General features: G+C 31.7%; 2 protein-coding genes across 6 annotated transcripts; one reads left to right on the top strand and one right to left on the bottom strand.

Moving 5' to 3' along the window:
- Positions 1-5,937: 5,937 nt before the first annotated feature.
- LOC139907378 (uncharacterized) lies at positions 5,938-6,779 on the bottom strand. The gene is made up of 2 exons (XM_071893796.1): positions 6,718-6,779; positions 5,938-6,274 (listed from the first exon to the last, which is right to left on the bottom strand). Exons 1-2 carry the CDS (start codon positions 6,777-6,779, stop codon positions 5,938-5,940), a joined length of 399 nt encoding a protein of 132 aa, XP_071749897.1.
- A 15,064-nt stretch (positions 6,780-21,843) lies between these two features.
- On the top strand, positions 21,844-26,045 carry LOC121130069 (uncharacterized). Of its 5 annotated transcripts, none has more exons than XM_040725768.2 (4): positions 21,844-21,982; positions 22,238-22,380; positions 22,447-24,880; positions 24,949-26,045. In XM_040725768.2, the coding sequence occupies exons 2-4, from the start codon at positions 22,291-22,293 to the stop codon at positions 25,578-25,580; spliced, it is 3,156 nt and encodes a 1,051-aa protein (XP_040581702.1). In that variant the 5' UTR covers positions 21,844-21,982; positions 22,238-22,290; the 3' UTR covers positions 25,581-26,045. The 5 variants fall into 5 exon arrangements, with proteins under 5 accessions (XP_040581702.1, XP_071749748.1, XP_040581703.1 ...); XM_071893647.1 differs by having other exon boundaries at positions 21,934-21,982; positions 22,156-22,380; XM_040725769.2 differs by having other exon boundaries at positions 21,950-22,045.
- Positions 26,046-26,554: the final 509 nt, after the last annotated feature.

Raw genomic sequence — 26,554 nt, 5'->3', positions numbered from 1 at the left:
AGGATATCTCATGCATCAATATTTAATAATTACTGTATCGATTTAGAATGTATGCATATAAAAAGATTATACGGTCACATCATTATCGTGAGCTACTGGTATAATAGCATATTTAAGGTAAAATTTCCCAGGGAAAATTCTTTATCCTTAGTCTGTAAGGGAAACATCGCATACTCCCCCTATCAAATTCCATGGGAAGACTTGGTACCGGTGACAAAGATCAAAAATATGTATTGGCAGAGAATGAGAGCACAGTAGGCAACTTCGAGGAAATGCGGTGGTCATAATTTACATATTTAAGGAGATACGAAGGAATACACCCTACAATAGCTATACGGAAGTGGTCTCTTGATCATTCCTTCAACCAGACAAAAAGAGGTAAGTCCATAAAGGTGGTAATAAATTTCTCAAATCATTCTGATTCTATTCTATCAAAAATAAATTCTATAAGCAATATGAAAATCCAGATATAAGGTCCAGTAAAAAGAAATCAATTATATTATATTTAATTTCAATTTTTTATTAATTTTTTTACATGCTACATCTTGCAAAAAAATACTAAAACGCTGCACCATTGATTCTCTTCAAGCTCCCAGTTGGGTTTTGTTATTCATTTTAATGGTTTAACTTTCACCAATGCCATTTTGCCGAACAGACACATTGCAGAATGACCACATTGCCCAACGTACTAAAAAATAATAAATATATTTTATGATGATTCATACTTTAATACAATATAATAATGATTTATATTCATGTTACACAAATTTAAAATGATAAATTGTTTAATTATTTTTCACAAATTTGAGTGATTAAGATTGTGTTCATTAATTGGTTATCATCTCTGGCTCTATAATTCTCAAGATGAGTTGTTCATTGGACGAGAAACTTAGACTACACTAGGAGCACAAATCCCTGCGAAAAACACTATGAAAAATATTCACCCAAGAAATCAAAATATCGAGAGTGGACAACCAAATACCAAAATATACACTTTTTGTGTTAACAGTTAAGGTAACCGTTCGAACCAATTGTTGGAGCATCTTCAAAATGACATGAATCAATTAATTATTAATTAATGAACACTTAATGATTGCAATTTGTGGGTAATTATTATTAGAGTAACATAAAAAGAAATCATAATTACGAGGGTCGTTTAAAAAGTCCATGCAAAGTTTGAGAGATAGCAATACTGGCACGTATCGAGGTTATCTTTAGTTGGTAGTATCTCTTGGAAGAACACACGCCATTTTTCAGCCAGGTAGGTATATTTTTTTTATGTTTGGAATTCGTTTGAATTGAGGAAGTGGATTCATTTTTTTTTTAAAAGATGAAAAAAAAGTTCTGTGTGTTGATTATAAATTACTTTATGAAAGGCAAAATGCCTCAAAAGACTAAAAAGAAGCTTGATAAACATTACGAGGACTCTGCATGTTCGATTATAGAAGTTTGATAGTGAATTCAATTATTTTGGAGTAGTCATGTGGGCACAAATGACACTCAATGTTCTAGACGCCCTCTTGAGATTACTACTCCATAAACCATTGATACATCCATGATATGGTGATGGATGACAGAAGAGTTAAAGTGTATGAGAGAGATTGTTAGTGATGTGGGCATCTCGAGTTGCAATCCTATTTTCATTAATTTTGCGACCACAACTACTGAAGTCTGAGCTGGTGCATTGTCGTGATGTAAATGACTTTTTTGTGGACCACTCGTGGTTGTTTATCTTGCAGTTTGGTTTTCAAACGGTCCAATAACGATTAATAATATGTACCTATTATAGTTTTATCCTTTTCCAGATAGTCGATGATGATTATCCTAGCGAATTCAATATACAATCGCTATATCTTTCCAAACAATTCCTCGATTCAAACGAATGCCAAACTTTGCAAGGACTTTTTCAAACGACACTCGTATACTGGGCTTGGTGATTGAACCGAAAAAATAATGAACGGCGTTCATACTTTCTTTAATTAATTATTTTTTTATATTAATTCTTCTCCAAAGATTACAATATTTTTTCCTTGATTATGGGTATAATTATTATTATCTTTAAGGGTGCCTAAAATTAAATTAATGCATATTGGAAAATTATGTATTTAACTTTGTGTATACAATTATCACTTACTGTGAACATTGACTACTCACTATGCCTCAAAGCACATTTGATTAAAATTTGAATTTATTTAAAACAAAATGGTAAATGTAGTCTAAAATCAAACACATCCCTCATGCGCTGTCATTATTATTCAACTTTATAGAAGTGAACTTCCCCTTTCTACAAAATTCAATTATATTCAAAACATAACTGAACATTTAAAGAATTGAAACGAAAACGTTTTCATTCAATTTTTGAGAAATGATTACTCCAATCAGAAAACAATATATTCTTGCTAAAAGATCGAATAAATGTATCTAATTATTTTGTTAAAGATAATAAAATATTTTCTTACGCTCCCTTACGTACATATATTTAGGAGTATTTCATGCATATTTAATTGCAATCAAGTCAATCTTGGTTTTCGACAATCATCAATAATAATATGTACTAACATTAAATTACTCATATCGATACATATTCAGCATTATATGATTTATTAAGAAATTGGTATTACCATATTATGTAATTGGAATTTAAAAAGATTGGCAATTACCTCTTAACATTATTTTTATTTGAATATATTCAGCAAAGATATTAAACGTTGTAAGAAGTTCAACAAAATACATCTGTATTGTTTTAGAGTAGCGAAATGGAGATTTGAACTTATAATATCTTCTTCTATGCATCACGAGTTCTAAAAATTCCTAATGTAAAAGTTTGAAGAGCTCTTATTCAAAACATATTTCAGAGTTATTAAAAAGTTGGACCTGTATCAAAATGAACAATTCTTGAAAATAGTAGTATTACTCAATCTATATTTAGGTAGAATGTATTTGTCTGAGACGTGTACTAAATAACTTATGGAAAGATCCTGCCAGAATGCAACAGTGATATAAAAAGACAATCAACTAACAATATGTTTAACTAAATATCATCAGTACAATGGGAGAACTAAGTACTATTTATAAGAGTAAATAATTGTGAATGTGAACATTTTGAAAAAAATATTGAAATTTCCCATTTCCATATTGAGACAAAGCCAATGATATCTTCACAATTTATGTTTTCTTTGAATATGAGAGGAAGTAGTGTTGACTTTCGGAGTAGTTGACTCAAGTGTTTCCATGAAGGAGCTGTGAATGGAGAATGATAATTCTCACTATTCCTCACTCTATTTTTCATTAGTTTTTTTTTGTTGCAATGGAATATTTAAGTTCTTATATAAGTATAGAAAGATTCCATACAGGATATGGAGTTAGAGCTTTGAGCAGAAAAGTAACTGACCAAAATCTTGATAAGAAAGAGTATCTCCACAGTGAAATATTATTTCATTGAAGGAGATAAGATCCATGGAGTGAGTCTTCATAACTTAATAGTGCTAATAATAATGTGATATCTATTAAAAAAAAACTTACTAAAGATTGGTCATCAATAGTTTAATCAGCAAATATGTTTTCGATAGTTTTGTGCTTTGGGTATTTCACTTTATATCTCGTCAGCTGTCTAAGCTTTAAAAAATCTATTTACTTTATTTCTACATCATGTTATAACCTTTATTGTTACACTGTCAGAGTTGGGCAAGTTAATGTAACTTAACTGAACTTAAATAAGTTAATTCACTTTTAGCTAAACCATTTAATTTTTTTAAACAGCGTTATTTTAGCTATAACTTAACTAGTTTTTTTTTTTTTATCAAAATTCACTTTTAACTTCACTCCTATTTTTCAAAATTGCACCTCAAACACATAGGATTTGTGTAGGATAACCGAGGAACCTCGAACCAGGTTATAAACCAGTACCACCACTTCAACAACAATACGGAACCCCTCCTAATTCCCCAATACTTTTTTACAATGGCCCTTTTGGTTGTTATGCCTGGCAAAAGTTTTTCTGGTTTTTTTTAAAGACCGAGCATACATGAGTATTTTTAGGACACTGACATAATAGTATCAAATTTTTCGGGTTGGAAGTTACGTATTTGTAACACTTATTTTCATATGGTTTCATTTTTACATATTTAGAGGCAGAAGTTGGAGGGACCCACTTTGAAAAAAACCTATAAAATGGTAACTGTGCATAATTTATTCTTCTGAACATATTTCTTTTCCATATTCCCTTTTCCCTCCTCCAAAAAAATATTTTGCCGTAGTTGAAGGCCTAACTACTGTTCTTAACCTCTTTAACTTACATGACAGTCATGCAAGGAATACTAAAACTACTGGAAAGGAAACAAAAATATCACGCTCACACAAGAAGGCTGCCTCTCTCTTTACCTGTAGCTACAAAAAGGAGAAATGACTAGTATGATTTATGAACATTGATAAATTTATCCGACTTGAAACAATTGATCTCAATCTTAAATTAATCAATTTCTTAATTTATCCAAATCTTAAATTAATCAATTTCTTAACTTATCCCAAATTATATTTATACTTTAACTTAATAATTTCATTTTATACCTGACAAATTAAAACTTAATTTATATTAATTTCGACATTCATTTAGCATATATTTTTCTTTACATAAGTATAAAAATAGTTTTTATTTCGTATGTAATAATAAAAATATAATATTGGAAGTACAATCATCTGTTAGTTCGAATGCAGATTGGCAATGTTTTTGTTGTTGTTGTATTGATGATGGCAAATATTTTATCTTCAGTAAGCAACGCAGAATTCTTCACCACAACGTTGAAAACTGTATCGATATTTTAGGAATATAGGTAGAAAAACAATGATCATATTTGCAAGTTGTTGATGGTTTTTTATAGGATATTGGATAAAATACATGGTAAATAATCAATTAATATTACTTATTAATAACTATAATAATACCCTCAACAAAAAAGTAAAGGGATTCTAGAATAATACTACACATAGTATAAACAAAACTGTGGACATAATAGGAATCTCTGATCATTGCTAGAAGACTTAAACGTATCTCACTTTTACATAAGTTTCTAAGAATTTCATTTCTAGTTGAAGGTATTATGATAACTAATTTACTTGTATTATTTTCCTGATTTAAGGTCATATCATAGTGATATATTTTTAGAGATGTGCAGATATTGCAAGTGATTATATGATTTTGACATATAACCGACAATTTAAATACTATTCCTTGCTGGTGTTGAAGATCGTCTAGAGAAAGTTATATAGCAGGGAGGTTTCAATTTGCATATCATATTGATTTACTTTCAGGGATAAGATTTTAGAAATTATTCTTTCTTCGGCATTGTATGGATCGACTTGAACAAGCAGAATTGTTCTTAGTTTCACTGATAAGACGAGAAGAATTCACTTTTTTGCACTAGCTAGAACCACTTTTTTATTTTAGAGGCAGATATCTTAAATTGATTTACATACCATGCTAAGTATTTTTTTTCAACAGGCCATTCCTGTTGTTGTAAATCATAAAACTGTTTTATAATCCTTACTGGTGTTGAAGATACACTGAATACGATCCTAAGATATCTGGTAGGCGGAAGTGACAGAGCATTGGACGTATATATTTGCTCGTAGATGCCAGAACTGATATTGTACCATATCAAAGTAAAGGAATATTCTACCTGTAGGCTGTTTGAAGAGATGAGGGATTTGCTCCATTATGAAATCGAGCTTGGAAGATTGAATTTGGTACATTTCTGCCGAGTTAGAAAAATTAAGGAGCTGTTCACAGATGTTGTCAAATGTCTCTTTCTCTGTCTGACCGTCCGTGGAACCCAGAAAAGCGGCAATGTTGATGGCTTAAGTGACAGAGTTAATTGTACTTTCTGAATTTATGGAATGTGATACTAAGATCTTATTTAGTTCGATGTTGTTACAGAAAATTCAAAAGGAGAGGTCTTCTTCCACCTCGAGGCAAGCAGCAATGTTAAGCCTTTTTATATCTGAATGTATAATTTTGACAAGTGCAACTTTTGAAGTTTTAAGCAACGAGAACCACGAGGGCAATAATTGCGAAGAGAGTTTGTCATAGAGATCTTGTGCCAAAAGAACGGTCTCTTCCATAAACATTGCATACTCCAGAGCTTCTTTACTTTCATTATCCAAATGCACTCTATTGGTGCTAGTTGATGCCTGTGTTGGTCTTGGAGGTGGTGATGGTGATGAGAGGTAGCTTGCTAGATTCGACTGCTTAGATGGGATGGCTTCCTCTTTCAACCTCCTGTGAATATATATATATATATCATTTAAAGTATTATTGATTACTAAAATTACAAGGGAAGAAATTATTACATTAAAGTTCATAATTTAGAATTTGAAGGGAATGCTTCTGAATTATGCTATCATTCCGTTGTCCAGACATTTGACAAGCATTGGACAGTCCTTCTAAAAATATTTGAAAGAAATTTAGCAAAAAACGAGCCGTCTTAGATATTCACAAGTAATATTCTTAGCATTGGGTAGCATTGCTTACCTTCGTTGAAGTGATATTCCTTTATCACGGGATTGATCTAAAGATTCAGTAATAAAATCAGCCACTTTAAAATGTAGATTGCATAGTCTTGAATTCGCTGTTGGTGTCTAGTAAATCGTATCTCTTGGGATGGTCCTAAGCCATTTGGTTAGAATTTTAGAGTCCTTCATTGGGAATTTGTGAAAGCTCACATCTGGATCCTTGTAATGCCGTCATAGCCCTGCTTGCATCCACGAGCAGAAGACATGTACATCATTATTAATTAAGTAATAACAAAGAAACCCCTTTTGAAATGACCCTTTTTTTTTGGGCGGGGATAAGTTATTTCTGAAAATGAATTTTCTTTTCCTTAGCAGTTATAATTCTTATTTAATTCCTGAGTAGTGAACTTCCTCTCCTAAATAGATTCAATTATATTCAAAAAAATTATAAGACGTTTGTGTGTGGTCATAAAAGATGGAGGAATGTTTGCGTAGTTATCATTGAATGTCTTTGCTGTAGAATTGAGGATCGACATCAGAGTAATTCTATCAAATACCCTTGTTTTTTCCTTCCTGCCTTCTTCCATTGTCACAGCTGAATGTAGTTGATCTCCAAAACATTATTCAAATTTTCAGGGTTACCATGTTCATTTTTTTTTTTTTAACATTCCCATTACACAAACGGTTTTTATAACTATACATGACTGTGTATTTCTTTGTTCTTAAGTGTCAATACACAAAATTGATGGTTTTTAACCTATTTTTTAGGAAGCTCCCTAAATTAAAATTATATGTTACAAAGCGGGGACTCAAAACTTGCAGTAACATAGCTAAGTTAAGAAAACGTGATTTTTATAAAACCAAGAAAGTACCTCTCAAAACCAATTTAAGATATGTTTAAATACTATATTTGATTTTATTGTTTATTCAATATGTAATACTTCACAAGCAATAACAGCATCCACACGCCGGCGAACACATTGGCTACTCTTGACGTTGAATTTTGTGTCCATAGTGTACCACGCTGTCATAATCGCAGCTTGGAGCGAATCCAATTTTGGATGAAAGGTACAACAAAAAAAAAAAAAAATCCATGTTATCCAAAACTACAATGTCAAAAGAGCTGAGGTCAGGACTGGGAGAGGGTAACATTATGGACAGCAAGATGTCAGCCATATTGTTCCCACATATTTTTTAATTCTTCTTGTTTCTATGGGGTTGTACTAGACTTTATGATGTTGTAGGCAGTCTAAATGGAGATGCCAACGACCCTTTTACCCTTCTCAGTACTAATACCGGCTCATAGGAGATCACTCACGCGTCGCCAATTTTGATGTTGATCCGACATTTTGCACTTCAAGGCATTGGATAAAAACAAAACTTGCTGTTGTTTAGTTGTTTAATTAAATGATACTGCAAGTTTTGGGTCCTCATTTTGAACATATTTATGTTTCTTTACTGTCTTAATATAAGATTTCACGTACCTAAGATTTCTGTCATATGATTTTTCGTAGACCAAAAAACATGACCAAAATCGTAAAAAGTGAAAGAATCATATTTATCACAAGAATTGAGAAATACCAGAAAAAGACATTATTCAATGGAAATTATATTGGAGAAAAAGTTTTGAGTATGATGTCGAAGTTCACATAAAAATTTCCATGCACAATATTGAAGTTATAAAATGTAATAACGAATACTTCCCTGGAGTATCAAAGTTTGAAGTGAATGCTCTTTTCCTTGAAGGGGAGCTCAAGGATACTTGTAAAAATAATCCTTACCAGTCAACTCAAACGATAAATACAAATGCGGCTTCTAAAATAAATGGGGCATTTATAACTGAAATGCTACATCTGAATACTCTTGCAATGTGTGCTACATTTCATTCACTCGAACCATTAAACGATTTTCCATAATTATATAGTTTAAAGAGTTTGAAGATAGAAGGAAAAACTTCCTTCAATTTGATATCTGTTTTTTTATTTATTTTATTATCATATTGATCTTTTTTAAAATAAATATCTTATTTAAACTGATTTTAGTGATAATAATTTTTGACAATTTGTACTATCAAGTTTAAGTATTTATAATTAAACAGTTTTTATTAATTTCGAAGTTACATTACATTTTTTAAATTGCATTATGTCTATTTAATCTACTGTGCAAAATTCAAGTTTATACGTATTTTTTTTAACTTTGTTATTAAACAAAGGGACGTGGGTGTCTCTATTGCACTGAAGGGTAAAATTTGTAAGGAGTAACCAAGATTAATAGAAATACAAGGTTAGGAAATCATGTAATCGAGCTTGCTAGAATTTTCAATTTGATGGATCGTACCGACTGCTCGTCAAGACACACAGATTTTGACAAAACACGCAACTGCTCATAGTTTATGACGTCAATATTACTAAAATTTTACCTTTAATGTATCGCACCGCCTATTGGGGAAGAAAAACGTTTTTTTAGATAAAACGTAACCACTCATACACTATGACGTCAATTTATAATAGCGTGGTGGAAGTCAAACATCAGTTGTATACGCGTTATGGTATAACCTTGTATTGTTATTACCCTTGTGGTAACAATGTTTAATAATGAGGTTATATTTTCCGTTGTCTTTCAAAAATAGATTATATTCTATCAGAACTGTATTAAAAGATAGGAAAAACATGCCCACTATGAAAAAAAGATAAAAGTATGAGTAGAGGTGAAATCGAGCTAAAATATATAAATAATATGGTAGCAGTCAAGTGGTTTGTCATGAATTAACTTTAATTGGCACGAGTTTGAAACGCTACAATCAAGTTTCATCGGTTCTACGAAGAGTAAAAAGGAAAAAATTCTACAATAGTCGTCCCATATCCATCTATTATGAAAAAATACATATCTGGAATGGAGTTGTTGATATTCTGGATTATAAGACTGATACTTATAGATTGGATGGAAAATCATCTGGGGGTCATTATCATTTGAGGGTCATTATCATTTAAGGCTTTTTTTTTATCCCTTGGATATTTTTGCTATTAATGCGCACATTGTTTACAAAAAAAATCCCAAAGGAATGCAATTATGGGGTTTAAAAATTATTTTAACAAAATCACTCATAAACAAATTAAGTAGTCAAATACAAAGATTATAAACATGTCATGCATCACACCAATAAATCATTCCTCAATCCATTCCACACAACCTACTAACAATTATATCGACGAACGTCAAATGTAAAATTGGCAACAATAAAAAAAATAGAGAATAAAACTCATATTCAATGTAATATATACAAAGTATTTTTATGCAAAAATCAAGAAATTTTTTGGTGAATAGTTATTTATTTATGATTATAATAGAAAATGTATTTATTTTTATTTTCAATATAGAAAATGTATTTATTTTTACTTTAAATATAGAAAATGTATTTATTTTTATTTTAAATATAGAAAATGTTTATGTTTCAGGAAATAGTTATAATAATGAAAAATACTATTTTGTGTAAAATGGATTATTCGCCTTTGAACCCTTGACTTTGAATCAACCTGGATTACTTCAAGGCGAATATATTTTAAAATACTACGCTTTGTTATTAAAAGTAGGGACTATTCCCGTTAATAAACAATAAAAACCAAACTTTCAAAAATCAACATTTATCAGATCAGCATGGAGGCAAAAAAGTAAAGAATATCTGATTTTCTCCACGCCCAAGTGAGTGTCCAGGAGATTGGGAAGGTCGTAGATTGTTCCTTAAGTATTTTTGCAAGATTCAAAGTATGGTGGTTTCAGGTAAGAGCCTTCAGGGTTCCCCTGGCAGCGATGGACGCCGGAAAATATGGATCATGGAGTAAGGGCACACCGCGATCACCAAGTCGATGAGGCAGCATGTCCAGGCTTTCAATGGAGTGTGAAGAGGTATTTGAAGGATTTTTCAAAGTCTCTTATGTACAACACCATTGGGAACTCCTTTCAACTGCAACCAAGTCCAACTGGATAAAGAAAGGCAAGAAATTGTTAAGTTTAATTTATTAAAGTATAATGTGTCAGTTTGGCCACCCTCCTTCCCCTAGACTATACCATTGGAGGTGTAGTAGAGAAAAAAGCCTGTGCTACCCCTCAGCAAAATTTGGATGAGCTCATGGCCTCCGTCGAGTAGCAGTACTGCGCTGCCTTTAGACCCAGTTTGGAGAATATTGTAGCAGCCAAAGGAAATCATTTTGACAAATAGAAAGATAAATATCAATATTAAGTCTGTTATAAAGGCTCAATGTTGTAATCCTTTTCATTCTTCCAAAAGTTTAACCAATTTGTTCTTTACTAAAAAGTTCAAGAATTTACTTCACACCCTTTCGTTGATATCCATCTAGACATGTTGATTTTCTTTAATATGCTTTGTCAATTTGCTAAATCAATGTATTCATTCCCAAAACATAGTAAAACCTGTGAAAATTCTCAAAGCTACGACTAACAATAACTCACAATTTCTAAATATATGTAGATTAATAATTAATTGATTATTATTCATATTATGGGAAGTTATTGACAGTATTCACCAACTTATTGCAATCATAAAAATATTGACAGCTCGGTTGAGTTATGACTTTTGCATCAATCATGTTCTATCTTTCAATTAAAAGGGATTGAATAGCAATAATACAATTTTAAATGTAGGAGGTTTTCTTCTTTCTAGTTGTATTCAATGTCCTCCCTCTAAAATCATACAAAATACAAAATAATTAGCTTTTTATACTTTTGGGGGTCTGACAATGAAATTTATCTTTTGTTTCGTAGTTTCTTTAAAAAAAAGTAACCCGTGCTAATTTTGCCCCTAATTTCAAATTGATTGGTCCATTCTGAAGAATGGAGTGAAAATTGATAAAAAAAAGCTTTAGAAATGAGGTAAAACACAATAATATTAATTTAAATTTGACAATAACTATATATATATAGTTATAGTTTAATTTATCGAAAATTACCATTTTATATGGAAGAAGTCTTCAGAAAGATGCGCACAATACGCAATATATGTACAGTGTCTAGATAATAGTGAAATAAAAATTTGAGTGGTTGGACTGGAGGGATTACAGCCACCCATGAATAAATTTTTTATTGTAGAACTACATAAAATTATTGCTTTAAAAAGATTTTATAGGATTTTTTTTTTTTTCAACTTTTGAACTCTACAGAAAAAGTTTCATGTCTTTTAGTTTTACTTATAAAGGACTATAACAATTTTTATTGTTGCCCAGTATGAAATAACAATCAATAACAAATAGAAACTTTATGTATTGCAAAAAAATATACATATTAATAATCATATATACAAGTTTAAAAGTTTTCAATAAATAAATCTTGACATTCTTCATCAATATGTTATGTTTTTAGGCCATAAAAAATGTATTTTGTATTACACTTTGGTGATGGGAATGAATCTAAGAATGGGGAAAGCTCAACAACTTTTTCTTCAAGAGTACAAACTTATTCATTAAGTTGAATTTCAATCTTTTACTTTGGTTTTTTTTTTTAAATACTTAATAATTAGATTATAAGTTTGATTTTATGTACCTTTTGGGGACAAATCCATATGTATTAAAAGCTAATTAAGTTAATTTACGAGGAATGATCGATTGTGTTCATCAGTGTTGCCAAACATTTTACATTCTTTAACATCTGAAAAAATATCAAGTTCAGATACAAAAATTATGGAATAATCAGGACTAAAGGACTCTAGGCAAAGAAGGTATGAATTAGTAGTACTCAATTCTAATTGGCTTAAAATTAGAAGCTACTACATGCTCCTCCAGGCACGCAGCGAGTTTGTACAGACTGTCTCCTCCCTAGGGAAAAGAGAAAAATGGGGACAACGATGTTACAACAATAATCATTGATCGGGATTAGGAACATAGTCTTCTTTGCGTTTAGATGGAATTGTTTATTTTTCCCTTAACTGCTCTTTCCCTATAGTCCTTTAGCAAGACTTAACCGATTAAATGTTCCTTTCATGTACCACTAGAGGGAGCTTGCTCATGTTGACAATCATTATTTTAAATCATTGTTTTTCAAACTTTTTAACTTTTACCTTCTCTAGCATTTGGCCCAATCATTATTTTAAATCATTGTTTTTCAAACTTTTTATTTATTTTTGTTGAAAAACATTTGGCCTCTCTAGAATTGTACCACGCCTTCTCATTTATTTAAATTGTGTTATTACAGATGTATCAGCATATATTCAAATAATTTGACCTGCTGGTATGTCAAAACAAAAAAATAACGTGGTCAAATAGACAATTTTAATCATGTTTAAGAGGAAAACAGCTTAACTGTCGTGGCGTTTCCGCTAGAACTCCAAAAAGGATTTATACTTATAACTTCTGAGTAAACCTCATTGTTACCATTGGTCCTTCACACACTACGGATTACTTAATAACGATATGTTCTCTCTTCAATTAAAATAACAATGATAACAGCTTTGGAAAATAAACAATCCTTTTCAGTTTGCAAATATGAAAGAGTACAATGTAGCATTTTTATATATTTTTTAATTTATTTGCAAAGGACGGTTCTGTGTAAAAAAAAATATAAGTTCAACAATTAGAAAATGAAACCCAATTATTGCGTGTGTTCTTTCTTCTTTTTTTATCAATATTTAATAGGACATCATATCGTTAATTCTCCGTCTGAAGTAAGCATTCTCCTTTATCTTTGGTGTAAATTGTTGTAAAAATGCATAATTTTAATTTTGGTTGTAGCAAATATGGGACATTGGAATTAAAGATCCAATGTGCAGGTGAGGAGGCTTGGGAATGGGCCTCGGATATCATGAGATATCACCCAATTAATAATATCAAGACATTTTAGAACTTTGCAGAAAATACTCAAACTTTTTAGAAAGAGCAAAAAATAAAAATAAATAAAAAAACGAACTATTAAAAGCATATTTACTCTTAGAGTTATATTTTGTATTTTATTGATTTTAGATGCTAATGTTATTAGATTAGATATTTGAATATTCTATGTCTGTAAGCTTTAATCTGGTGAAGAAATTTTAAACTATAATGGTTAATTATATTTTTTTTAATGCATCTTCACCAGAAAATTTTAGATAATTCTAATTTTTACAAATTATTTGCTGTCTAAATAAAGGTTGAACAATATATATATATCAATTAAAATATAATTATAATTTTTTCTCTGCACTATTAACACTGTCCAACAAAATCACATTTTGTTAAAGCACTTGAACAGCATGTCTCATTTTAATAGAGTTTGATCCCTTGATTCCATACATTTTTTTCTATTTTGGGTTATTTTTAAGGTTCAAAGCTTCTGTAAGACCATGGTGTTGAACATTTAAACATTAAGTGGACCACAATGCACATCGCAGGAGACAAATGTAGTCAGTAATATCAAAATGAAATACTTAAATAGGTTATCATTTCTTACAGTGATAATCTGAGGGAGATGAAGTCCTTATACTGCAAGTTTAAGTCTAGGTTTCAAGTCTTTGTTCACAAATTCAGGATATGGAATCTTTTTATCGAGTCCTCAGATTTGTTTAGAGCGAATTTAAGAAATTTCAAGAGCATTATTATAATATACAATCTATAGTTTTAAGCTTTTTCATGAGTTCACCATAGCTTTCGAGTATAAGTCGAGTGTTGAGTCTTTGATTGGGAGATGAAGTCGAGTCGCAAAGTCTTCAAAATATGAGCTCTATTCCTAGTTGAGTCGCAAATCTCGACTCCTACTCTCTACCTCTACCGACTAATTGACGTAGATTGGTCAATTATTAACTAATATTAACCATTACAGAATCGAATTATGGTGGGTACAATGTTGGATTTTCTAATACAACTTAACCGTCTTTTCTAATACTAGTAATATGAAGTTTTAATATATCTCGATATCTCAAAAAAAAATATGAGATATTAATTAATGTCATTATTTTGACATTTTTAGGTGAAGTGCTCACGGGAGCCTTCTGAAGTACTTCATTTTGATATCTAAGTCTCCAATTCAACGTATTTGATGAGTTAAATGGAAATCTATTCTCCGATATTTATTCTTAGGGGTAGTACCCAGCATTGTCTGGAGTTATTAGGCGTTAATAAACATACAAATTTTGCATTAATAATATAGAAGATAACTCATTGGTGTCACTCTCCGTTTGCCATAAGCAAATTCACAAGTAGCAACTCACTCAATACTTAGACATTATTTGCTCAAGAGTAATGATCGGGGTCATATATGCATGACGTCTGGAAAAAATAAAATTTTTCACCCCTCCCCCTGTCTGTGTTTGTCCAAAACTTGATACCCCCTTCAATTGGATATCCTAAATTTTTAGAACCCCCTCCCCCACCCATGTCTCACTGTCTCATAAAAAACAATTTTTACAAAATACATAATGAATATTAATAACTATGAAAAAAATGTAACATATATTCTTGAAACACATAAGAAATCTCTCCAATATAAGATTTAAAAAGTTTATATTTTATACAACATACTATTAATAAATAATATTTACATATAGAAAAAATTATTCGTTACTAAACGTATTAATAGTATACTTAAAACTATTCGTTAGTATTAATAAATGTAGATTTTTTAAAATATACTGAGTGAGTCATTAAAATGTGAACACTTTGAATTTTAAACTTAAACAAGATATAATGTATTAATTGACAGTTGAATTTGAACAAAATTAACCCTATAAATGGATATGTGTCTGAGCTTCCTTAATCAATAATGTAGCTATCCTTAGGTAAATTGATGGCTTCCAGAAGGCGGCGGAAGGGATGGAACCCGTTGCAGATGTATTCCTCTGTCATGATGTTCCAGTGATGGCTGAGAGGGGATTTGAGGCCCCGGTGTTTGGATGACAGACACTGCATTGCCTTCCTCTCAACATGTACCAAAAATGTGTAGTCGAAGGTGCTGCATCAGGGCTGTAGGGGGGCTAAAAGTGTCAAAAAAAGAGTTCAAAAGAGTCTTACAACGGAGGAGATGGGTTTCTTGAATTACTGTCAAAAAGTGGCCTCTTCATCCTTACAAGGTTCTTTCCATAAACTTTTTTGATAGCTCTCTGGACAGTCTAGTGTGTAAACCAGAGATCATGGGTCGTCATGGACTTAAGAGATTGACCTGGGCTATTTTCTTTTACTCCTTCAGATTCAGTTTAGCTTTATTGGCAGAGCCCTTCTTCTCTCCAACGTTTTGGACTTGCTGACGGCGTAGACAGTGTTCCTGGAGGCACCCATCTCCATGAAGTGCGCAAATGGACATTCGTCCACCATGTTTAAGTGTCATTTTCTTTCCTTGTACGTAAGCTAGAGAGCTCAAATTTGTTTTGTTTTGTAATTAATTATCTATGCTATAATATGTCGAAATATGAATTAATTTCAATCAGTCAATCTTCATTAATTATTGAAATTGTAAGTGTTCAGATTTCAATGGACCATTCAAAGTTAATATTAAATACCAGACATCCACCAGCCTTTCCAGAAACTTTCCTGCTCTGGTCTTCTGGGCATTTGAAATCTTTCTCTTCATTATAGTCATCATGAATTCTATAGTTTTCAGGTGGTACTAAAGTGTTGAAATCCATATGTTGCCATAAATCAGCTTAGCAATCCTTTGATCGAGCTTTGTTTGCTAGCAGAATGATAGGATCTCCATCGGTATCCTTGAATTGAACAAGTGAAGCCAAAAGTCGATTAAGAAATAGTTTGAGCCAATTGGGTCGAAATTGATAACATCATTTATTATTATGGCACATTATAATCTAAATTAAGTACTGGGAAATACGACAATATTTGCTAACGCAAGATTCTTTTTAAGGCACTGGTTGTGAGGAGTGAGAGTAAAATTGCGTATAACATAAAAATTATTTGTTGTATTTTTGGTATATTTATAACGTTTTGATATTCCATCTAAATAATTTTATGTTAATTAAAAATGTCGTTACCCTTATTGTATCATGCAACCTTTCCTCCAAAAAGAAACAGAAAAAAGGCCGAAACCATCTGGTAGTTAGTCAAATAAGTGTATCCCAAACTTTACTCTGTCAATATAAACTAATGCATTTTTCGCTGAGGCCCCCTTTATACAAAACATATGTACTATTAGAGATATTCAAAAGTATACTTTTTTCAATTTTGATGCTTCCGCATTTTTTCCAATACTCTAACATATGAGAAGCTCCAAAATTATTTTTTAGGGATCTAAAAGATGTTACAGGGTTAATATTAACCTTGAATATGTTCCTTACCCTGCCTCATTGTCCTAGTTTTTCCAAAATATAATTTTGAATGATTTTTGGAAAAAAATCTTTGATAAAACACACGATTGAGTGACAAAAAATGCATTTAACTAAAATGTAATCATTTTAAAATAGTATTTTTTATATAATGCATTCCAACTTAAAAATAAGAATGATATACCTTTTATATTATTTTATACATATTGTGAGACTTCTATAAATAAAGACGTAAAATTTAGACAGATAATTTATTGGATTAAGTTTTTATCTAACTAGTTTAGCTATTTATTTGTTATTATTAATTAATATTTAATTAAATGAGTTGGCAAAATTACTTCTTGATTTACTTTGCGATTGGATCATTGTTAATTTATGTAAAAGAAGACTACTTACATATTATGGATAAACGCATTTTGATAGTTTTAAGAGTAACATCAATTGATTTTTAAACGCAGCAAAGAAACAAGTATTAGGCAAACCCACTACTATGGATCTACTAACAAAGTATTTACTGGATACCCTTCTTCTAAAATCAGTGATTCACAAGATCCCACTAATAGACAAATATTCAAATACTTTCTGTGCCTCGAAATTTTGCCTGAGTACAAGGAAAAGTATTTCGTCAAAGATCTAGCCAAAATAGCCATTGAAGAAATCATACCAATCGATGTATTTATAAATTTGTAATCGATATATTAGACACCTGTAAATTCACGGATAGGATTACTGTCCTGGTGTTTGAGACCACCTCCAGTGATAGTGAAATTAACAGAGGACCGTTAAGCTTATAGAATAAAAATAATAAGAAGTTATTTTATCTAACATGTAGACACTATTGACCATATACAGTTTGGGGAAAGGTTGTTTTGTAAATTATGCCTGATCGAAATAGGTAAAATTGTTTACAGAAGATGGATAAAATTTTGAAATTCCACACATCTCCAAGAGTTAATTACCAAGAAATAGAAGAATTTACTATAATTTCACTCGGAGGGGCTCCTCCTCGAGGTATTCACTGGAAGAAACCTGGAGTGATTTATCAAACAAGATGGATGACCATAAATATATACTCCCAAAAGTAGTTTTATTAAGTCAGGAAATGAAATATAATAGAGATACAATGAAAAATCTAGATAGGATAAACACATTCCTCACTTTTTTTAATACGCCAATGTGGATAACTTCAGCATTTGCAGCGGATGCTCCCTTCACTGACTTGAAAGTTTACTTAGACATGCTATTTTTCAGAAAGATTGACAATGAATTAGCTGAGGTCGTCATAAATCAGCCTCATAATCACATGTGATATTTGACACAGGAGGTGCTTCCGCTTTTTAATCATACTGAATATAGGGTCAGATTGGCTTCATGGTCAGGAAAGGAAGACTACATGAAAGCAAAAAATGATAAACATAATATTTGGATGGTTAGGAATAAGAATGATGACTGACTAAGCAAAATAATAACTAAAGATCCTAAGTAGAGATAGTATCTCCTTCAAGCCATAGAATTTAAAAGGCCACGGTTTGAAAGTTTTAAAAATAATGTCTTAAATAAATAAATGGAAAGTATAAATTATCACTTTTTTCTTATTTTTACGTTTTTATTTACAGAAGTGTAAAAAAATATATAGAATAATGAAAAAGGTATATCATTCTGATTTTCAAATCGGTATTAGAAAAATTATCCAAAAATAACAAATTGAAGTGAGTATATAATCTTTGGAAAATATTAATATCATACCCCCCTCATAAAAAATGGGTAAATATAAAAGAAAATAAGATTAATAGATGGGAGTATACATTTTTAGTACTGCGATCTGCACACCATTACTTTTTCACTTTACCTTCATTCTATTGAGCAATCTTGATACTTACATAATAAAATATGAAAAAAAGTATTATTCAAAAATAATTATATTTTAGTTTGATTTCTTTTTTGGCATTCGTTCGTATTTTTTATTTATTCTTTTTGTCCAAAAACTAACCAAAATCATCAAAAATTTCATTTTTGAAAAACTTTAAGGCCAATGAGGCAGGATATAGGACATATTTATATTCCTAAAAAAAGATTTTCGAGCTTCTCTCATCTTAAAGCATGGGGAAAAATAGGTCTAGTGTACTATGTATGTTTAGACTGAAACCAATCCTGTATTCTCCATCTTCCATCGCCCTCCCCCTATACTCCCCTCACAATCCCCATTTTGAAAGCGATTGTCTTAAGCAACCTTCCCTTCTGGAACATGGAGTACTACGTACTCTGAGTATAAGGTAGCTTTGGGCCTGTTTGTATCTCATATCTCATAACAACGCCCATTGTTTTAAATGACTTTTACCAAACTGAGTCTGTATAAAACTTATAAAGCTGAACCGACACCGTTAAAATGAAATAACCTAGACTGGGACAGATAGAGCTGCTGAATCGGAACCTTAATTATACTTATGATACATAAGAAACCATAAAAAAAAAAACATAAATAATTTTTTTTTTTGTTATCCGCACCTGCCAGCAATGTTTCATTCATAATTATTTCCTATATCAAGAATATTTATATCATTTACCTCAGGAAGAAGAATATACGTTGCACCAAGGTTAATAGAAATACAAGATTATACCATAACGCGTGTACGACTGATGTTTGACTTCCACCACGCTTTTAATATTGACCAAGGTTAATAGAAATACAAGGTTATACCATAAAACGTGGACAACTGATGTTTGACTTCCTCCACGCTTTTAATATTGACGTCATAGTAGATGAGTGGTTGCGTGTTTTGTCAAAATCGGTTATTCTTGACTGGCAGTCGGTACGATCCATAAAATTGAAAATTCTAGCAAAAGTGACGTCATAGACTATAAATGGTTGTGTGTTTTGTCAGAATCTGTCTGTCCTACCCAACAGTCAGTACAATGCATCAGATTGAAAATTCTAGTAAGTGCGATTACATGATGGACAAACCGTGTATTTCTATTAACTTTGATATTTACGTCATAGTAAATGAATGGTTGCGTGTTTGGTCAAAATCTGTTTTTCTTGCCCAGCAGTCGCTATGATTCATTAAATTGAAAATTCTAGGAATAGTGATGTTATAGACTATGAGTGGTTGCATGTTTTGTCAAAATCTGCCTGTCTTGCACAGCAGTCGGTAAAATATAGCAGATTGAAAATTCTAGCAAGCCCGATTACATGATGGTCTAACCTTGTATTTCTTTTAACCTTGCGTTGCACCCGGTAAACATATTCGATGTACGATGCTATATACACAGGCCTGCAATATTTTATAAATACGTCCACATGGTTATTTCTTAAATAAAAATGTTTATGATTAGTTATTTATATCTTGTGAATTGTCATTATTATTTAAATCCAGAAAAGTGAACTTCCTTTTCTATTATTTTTAATTTAATTCAAAACTTGATTTAACAATCGTGTGTGCTCATAAAAGTTTAACTCTGGGGATTTGTTGCAAGGATATAATTGAAAGTCCTTATTGGACCCAGTATATATTGGGAGATCAACATTGGAGTAATTCTAGCAAATGTCGTTGTTTTGTTTCATTCTCCCCCGCCTGCTTTGCCATAGCTGATCTCCTCCAAAGCATTCCTCAAATTGTCAGGGTTTCCATGTTGATTTTGGTTTCTTTTTTTTTAACATGCCAATTATACACACAATTTTCGTCACTTTTTAAGATAAAACTCATGGAGCACCTCCTACAGTGCAATCGGTGAGTTGTTTCATATAATCAGACATTCATACAGAGAGAAAGACAGAATTTGCTTTATTAATATAGATATCACAAATATACTGCTGACGAATATCCATAATTTATTATTCAATATAGTAATAAATAAATTTAGAATTCATTAGATAGTTAATTTTTTCAATAATGTCATAAAAGTCTAGTTTAAAAAAAAATATTGATTACATAGAATATAAACAAATAAAGCTGTTTTAATAGAATCTTTAATTTACCAAATATATTATTCAATATGAACTGCACATATTGAAAAAACAAGAATCCTCATTATTATAAATATTATGTAAATATTCATGAAACTTGGCATTATTGATCGATTGATCACTGCAATACTTATTTTTTATGCCATTAAAATTATATTTGACTCCATGACCCTTTCAGAGAGTGCTACTGGATCATGAATAGAAAAATAAGATTAGTAGGGTAATTCTATTACAAGAGCTGTGTGTATTGTCAGTATCTCTTCTACATTGGGATAATAAATTATTGAGTTATATTGTATTTTTGACTGATCAACTATGAATTCCAGACTTGTGACTTGCACTAGAGTCAATTTTTGGAAGATTTGAGATTCGACTTAATCTCACAATCAAAGATTCAATACTTAACAAGTACTCGATATCGTTCAGACTTGGGAATCGACTTGGACTCGAAACCTAGTTCATACTGAAGTCAAGTTAGAAATCCCTTAACACGTTAGATTCTATATTATCATCATAGACTTGAATTGAAAACATAAAAAGAAATTTGAGAGCTCGATAAAAAAAATCCAGGACTTCAACTCTCCTTGGACTTGTTGTATAAGAACTTTTTCTCATCTTTGCTTATCATTACATTTGGATACAATTTCTCTAGCTTATTTCAGTGTTATATTCTACTTCAGTCTTCCTATTTTATTTCACTTGCCAACAAAATATAGATCAACAAACAATTTACAAGTTTATACATAAAAATTACTATTGATGGAACAGCTTGTTTACAATTAATAACAAGTGCTTTTAACAATCTATTTTTCATCTATGAAAATGTAAAAAAGCATGAGTCATTTTTCTACATTATCTAATAAATACACTGACATAATAGAACTTCAATAATACCACTCCCGACACTATACGTGTACATAACATCAACATTAAATTACATGATCATATTATACATTCTTTTTCAATAAATACAAAATATGTTATCGCTTTTATGAATAGTAATTTATAGCTGAAGTTTTTATAATGTATATATCAATAATATGTGAGTTATGACTGTTAAATTAACGATTTCTGATAATATTGCTTTATTTAATGATGATTTCAATTCATTAATAGGGGGAGAGGTTGCGTGGTTTTATACTTATTAAATGTTTCGTGCTATAAACATACATACAGGTCTGCCTGACGAAAATAAAAAAAGAATAACCACTTGTGCTTGTGTTCTATTCATAGAACGGACAACTGCAGATGAGGATTTAAAGGTACGTACCTTTCTTCAACTATTAAATGTGTTTGTCTCTATATTTATATATTTAATCTTTATGGTGAGTAAAGGTTATATTCATTGTTTTATGTTGTGAAAATGTACTATTTCAACAATTTTTAGCCTTATTATACATATGGCCTTTCTATTCTTTTTGTTTCTATATCCCAGCCTTTACGTTTGCCTTCTCTTTCCTTTAAAGAAAAAGTTGATTGTGCTTCATTGTGGATTTTATGTGTACGTTTTTTTGCAGATGGAACTCTTCCTTCATTGATTGTAATACGCCAATTCTAAGTGAAACAAAGAATGTACACAAAGCTAGAGGACTCCGTTCCTCTTGCGGATATGAAAAAGGGGAGGTTTTGCCGTACAACGAGCTGTTTTGGTGAATTAGAAGTATGAATTCATTATAGGGAATCATTAATACATTAGTATACACTAAAATATACTCTTATCCCCTAGGAAAATGCAATCAGATCCTTCCTCCAAAAAGATAAGTTGAGATTCAATGAGATTTTGGCTGAAGTATGTCCTAGTTCTGATGATGATATAAAAAGAAAAACGCTCCCATCCCATCATTGGATCAATGAAGGGCATCAAAGGCTCAAATTCAAGTCATTTTTACATATTGCACTAGAGGATCGCAATGAAGAATTTGTTAATCTATTGCTCCGTGCAGGGGCCCGTGCTGATACATACAATGAAGTTTTGGGAGTGGGTCTACTTCATGTTGCTATTGAAGCAGGGAATTATTCCAACTTTGTGAGTCTCGTAAAGTATGGTGCAGATGTGAATCTTGTTGATCGTAAAGGTCTTTCTCCCTTGCACTATGCTGTCCAGTCTGATGGAAATGTCGATATATTCAACTCTCTAATCCATAATGAGAAAGTTGATGAACTAGATGCTGAGGACCTTGCGGGTCGACGTACTCCTCTATATCTTGCAGTTGTTCAAGCTAAAAATAGATATTTTGCCGAGGCATTACTTAAACGCGGTGCAGATTCAAACATAACTGTGCATGGAAAACCTATCAAACAGGCAATTCAGTCTACTTGGCCTTCTTTAAGAATCCCCGAGAAATCTAATTCAAGCATTGCTGAGAGCAAAGAGCTATTATATGGTTTAAATCGACTATTGGATAAAGCTCAAATGAATAAAAGGTCCAAGGAGAGTAATGCCCAAAATCTTTTGCATTTTAAAATTATCCTTCAAAAAATGAGTGAAATGGTCTCTGAGATCAATAAGTACAACTGTGGGGGAATGACTTTTATTCAGAAGTCGTCAGAGTATGGACTTCCAAGTTTTGTCGAAGCACTTTTGGATCAGGGATGTAATCCTCAAGCTACACTCATGGATAACCCCACCATACCTATACTTCTTGCTGCAGCTGGAGGACAAGCAGGTGTCTTGTCTGTATTTAAAGCTTTTCATTTAAATGATGAGGATTCATGTCGGAAACGAATATTTTCTACGAGCAAGGATGTTTTTGGAGGTGAAAATATTATTCATTGGATTCTTAAGAAAAGTCAAAGAGATAGGCCTGATGCGGATTATCAAGACTGTGCTAGTATCATTTTACTCTCAAAAGATTTGGATGATGAACTAAGCTTGATTATTAACGATGCTGATGAACTTGGGAACGTTCCTTTACACTATGCCACTCAAATTTGGGGACAGGAAGTTGTAAAACGACTTCTTGAGCTTGGTGCAAATATTGGGATTATAAATCAATGGGGAGAACGACCAATTGATAAGATTTTACCCGAAACTCTTGAAGAGTTCTTTGATGAGTCTGGTCTTCAATCTAAATATGATGTCACGAATGAGGATTTTGAAATAACTTTTGATTACTCATTCCTTGCTCCACCAATTTTACGTCAAGAGACTACTAAAAGGGCAGAAGATGAAAATCACAATGCCTGTGAGGAAAGGCCTGTCCTTCCTGAAACTGAATCTTTGTGGCATATGAGTCAGTCTAAAAATCATAGACATCTCCTTAAGCATCCTGTTATCACTAGCTTTTTATGGTTGAAGTGGCAGAGAATTCGTGGATATTTTAATCGAAATCTGCGATTTTACCTTCTTTTTGTTGTCGCTCTAACATGGTATATTGTTGAAAGATTTGGTGGCTTATCACTCAGAAAAAATGTTGGGATTGCTTCTAATAGTACGTCTTACTGCTCGGATTTGAGCTATCGTGATTCTGACCAAGGGCTCAGCTTTTGGTTTTGGATATTTTTAACTCATTCCTTCATCCAGATATTTCTGATGATACGAGATTGGAGATATGAGATTTCAACCTTTTCAAGAAGAAAAGGGAAACCTGGATTTGGCTCAAGTGTTCTTCGATTGATTCTTGGATCTTGGTTGGAAGCCGTAACGCTTTGTATCATTTTTATTGTCCTTTACTTCAGAACGGCAGCTCTGTGGTCTGTTTTAACAGGCTTGATTGTTCTTTTGATATTGAGGGAACTATTTCAGCTTGGTGTAAGTCTGAAGCGCTACATTTTTACTCCTGAAAATTGGTTAGAGGTATCTATGATTACATTAGTTTGTGTCATTTTGTTCGTACCAGATTCTTATTTCCTGGAACCCTGCGAGACAAAGAGGCATTTGGCAGCTATCACTATTTTGTTGTCATGGTCTGAAATGATTACACTAATAGCACGTCATCCCAGATTGGAAAGATACAACATTTATGTTACCATGTTTTACAAAGTACTAAAAACTTTTTTCTTTTTTCTCCTTTGGTATTCTTTCTTCATATTCGCTTTTGCTTTGGGCTTCTATATAATGCTTCACAAGGATATACCAGGGTATGACTTGAAGAATGATGAGTATACATTCTTCAACTATCCTTGGTTATCTCTTGTTAAAACATCAACTATGTTCGTCGGTAAGTTTTCTCTTCATTTATACTCTATGACAACCTAATCATATGTATTTTATTCTTATATTAAATAGGTGAAATTGAGTTTGCGGATATTCCTATCAACGTCAATAGCAAGTTGAGTCCCCTCAGTTATGCGTTTTTACTCTCTTTTGTGTTTCTGATCTTGGTTGTGCTAATGAATCTTCTGAATGGTCTCGCAGTCAGCGACACGGGCCTCATTAGAGCAAAAGCAGAAATCGTCAGCTTTGTGTCTCGAGTAGAAACCATATCCTATACAGAGTCTTTATTATTGGGAGATCCATTTGATTTTCTATCGAGTTGGCCCTCCTTCAAGCTACTTATGGCTCTACCCAATTTAGCTTGTTGTAGACTCCTATTTCAAAATCCCTTTTTTCGTAAAATATCCTACAATCTTACTGGAGCAACGGGGATTCTTCTATTTTATAGATATTTAACGGATAAAAAGCTCACATTGACTCCTAATCATCGCGGAAGAATGGACTTTTGTCCACTTCTCTCCGTCAAGGACATGGATCCTAATGTTATAAAGTCCGCTAAAGCTAAAATCATTGCTAAAAATGAGGCGGAAAAGAGACGTAAGGAGAGTTATTCTACAGAGAGGGAAATAAAGGAGCTCAAGGAGCAAATTCGACTCCTCACCGACAAATTTGATAGACTGACAGATTTTCTCACCAACTCTTAAGTAATCAACCAATTTCTCTCTCTTCTCAACAACGGAAAGTTGTTGAAGATTTCAAAAGGCAGAATTTGAAATTCAATGCTCTTGTTGAAATACGTTTGTCATTTTGCAAGTATTATCTGCTTTTTACATACATATATTTTGAAACTACATATATAACCACAAGAATATCTTCATATATATATAATATATATTTATTAATATAAAATGTTTAAGTGCCAGCTACTTAAGAAAAGTATGTTTTACATAATTTAGAACATATTCCCTTAGTACGAATAATATCTAAAAATGTAGTTCTTACTTGCACTTTTTTAAAAGATAAAGAAACAAGTTTTATCTCAAAGATTAAATATTTTATTTATTTCAATAAATGTAAATACAATATACATGCGTTGTTGAATGTACTATTTATCTACTTTAAAAAGTAAAGAAATACACTCATGTTGTAAACATCTACCTAAATCTGAATTGAATAGTAATAATTAATTATTTTTGGCGTTTTTTAAAGTAATTTTTCCTGTTCTCTAAAAAAAAAAAATCAGTATTTGGCATTTGTTCAATACAAGAAGAGTGTTCCAAGTGACGTCACAATTTTGATTTTGGCCATTTTGGGGGAAAGGTTTCAGGAAAGTATCTCTAGGAAAAAATGGGAGGAGTAAAAAACAGGAAAAGTGTCTTGGTGTAAGAAATGGCTAGATTTGTTTAAACTAATATCACAAGGAAACATGGCAGGAGAAAAAAAAATAGAAACGTGTCCAGGTGTACAAAATGGCTAGATTCATTTAAACTGATCAAGTCTTTATCATAATTGTATCATGCAACCTTTCCTCCAAAAAGAAACAAAGAAAAGGCCCGAAATCATCTGGTAGTTAACCAAATAAGTAAATCATTCACACTAATAACTTATTACTTTGTGTATTTATCAAAAAGAATAAATTATGAAATAGCCATGACGTATCAAGTGAGAAGAGGGAATA

This window comes from Lepeophtheirus salmonis, chromosome Z, assembly GCF_016086655.4.
Source record: "Lepeophtheirus salmonis chromosome Z, UVic_Lsal_1.4, whole genome shotgun sequence".
NCBI lineage: Eukaryota > Metazoa > Arthropoda > Copepoda > Siphonostomatoida > Caligidae > Lepeophtheirus > Lepeophtheirus salmonis.
This window is presented reverse-complemented; position numbering and strand designations above follow the sequence as displayed.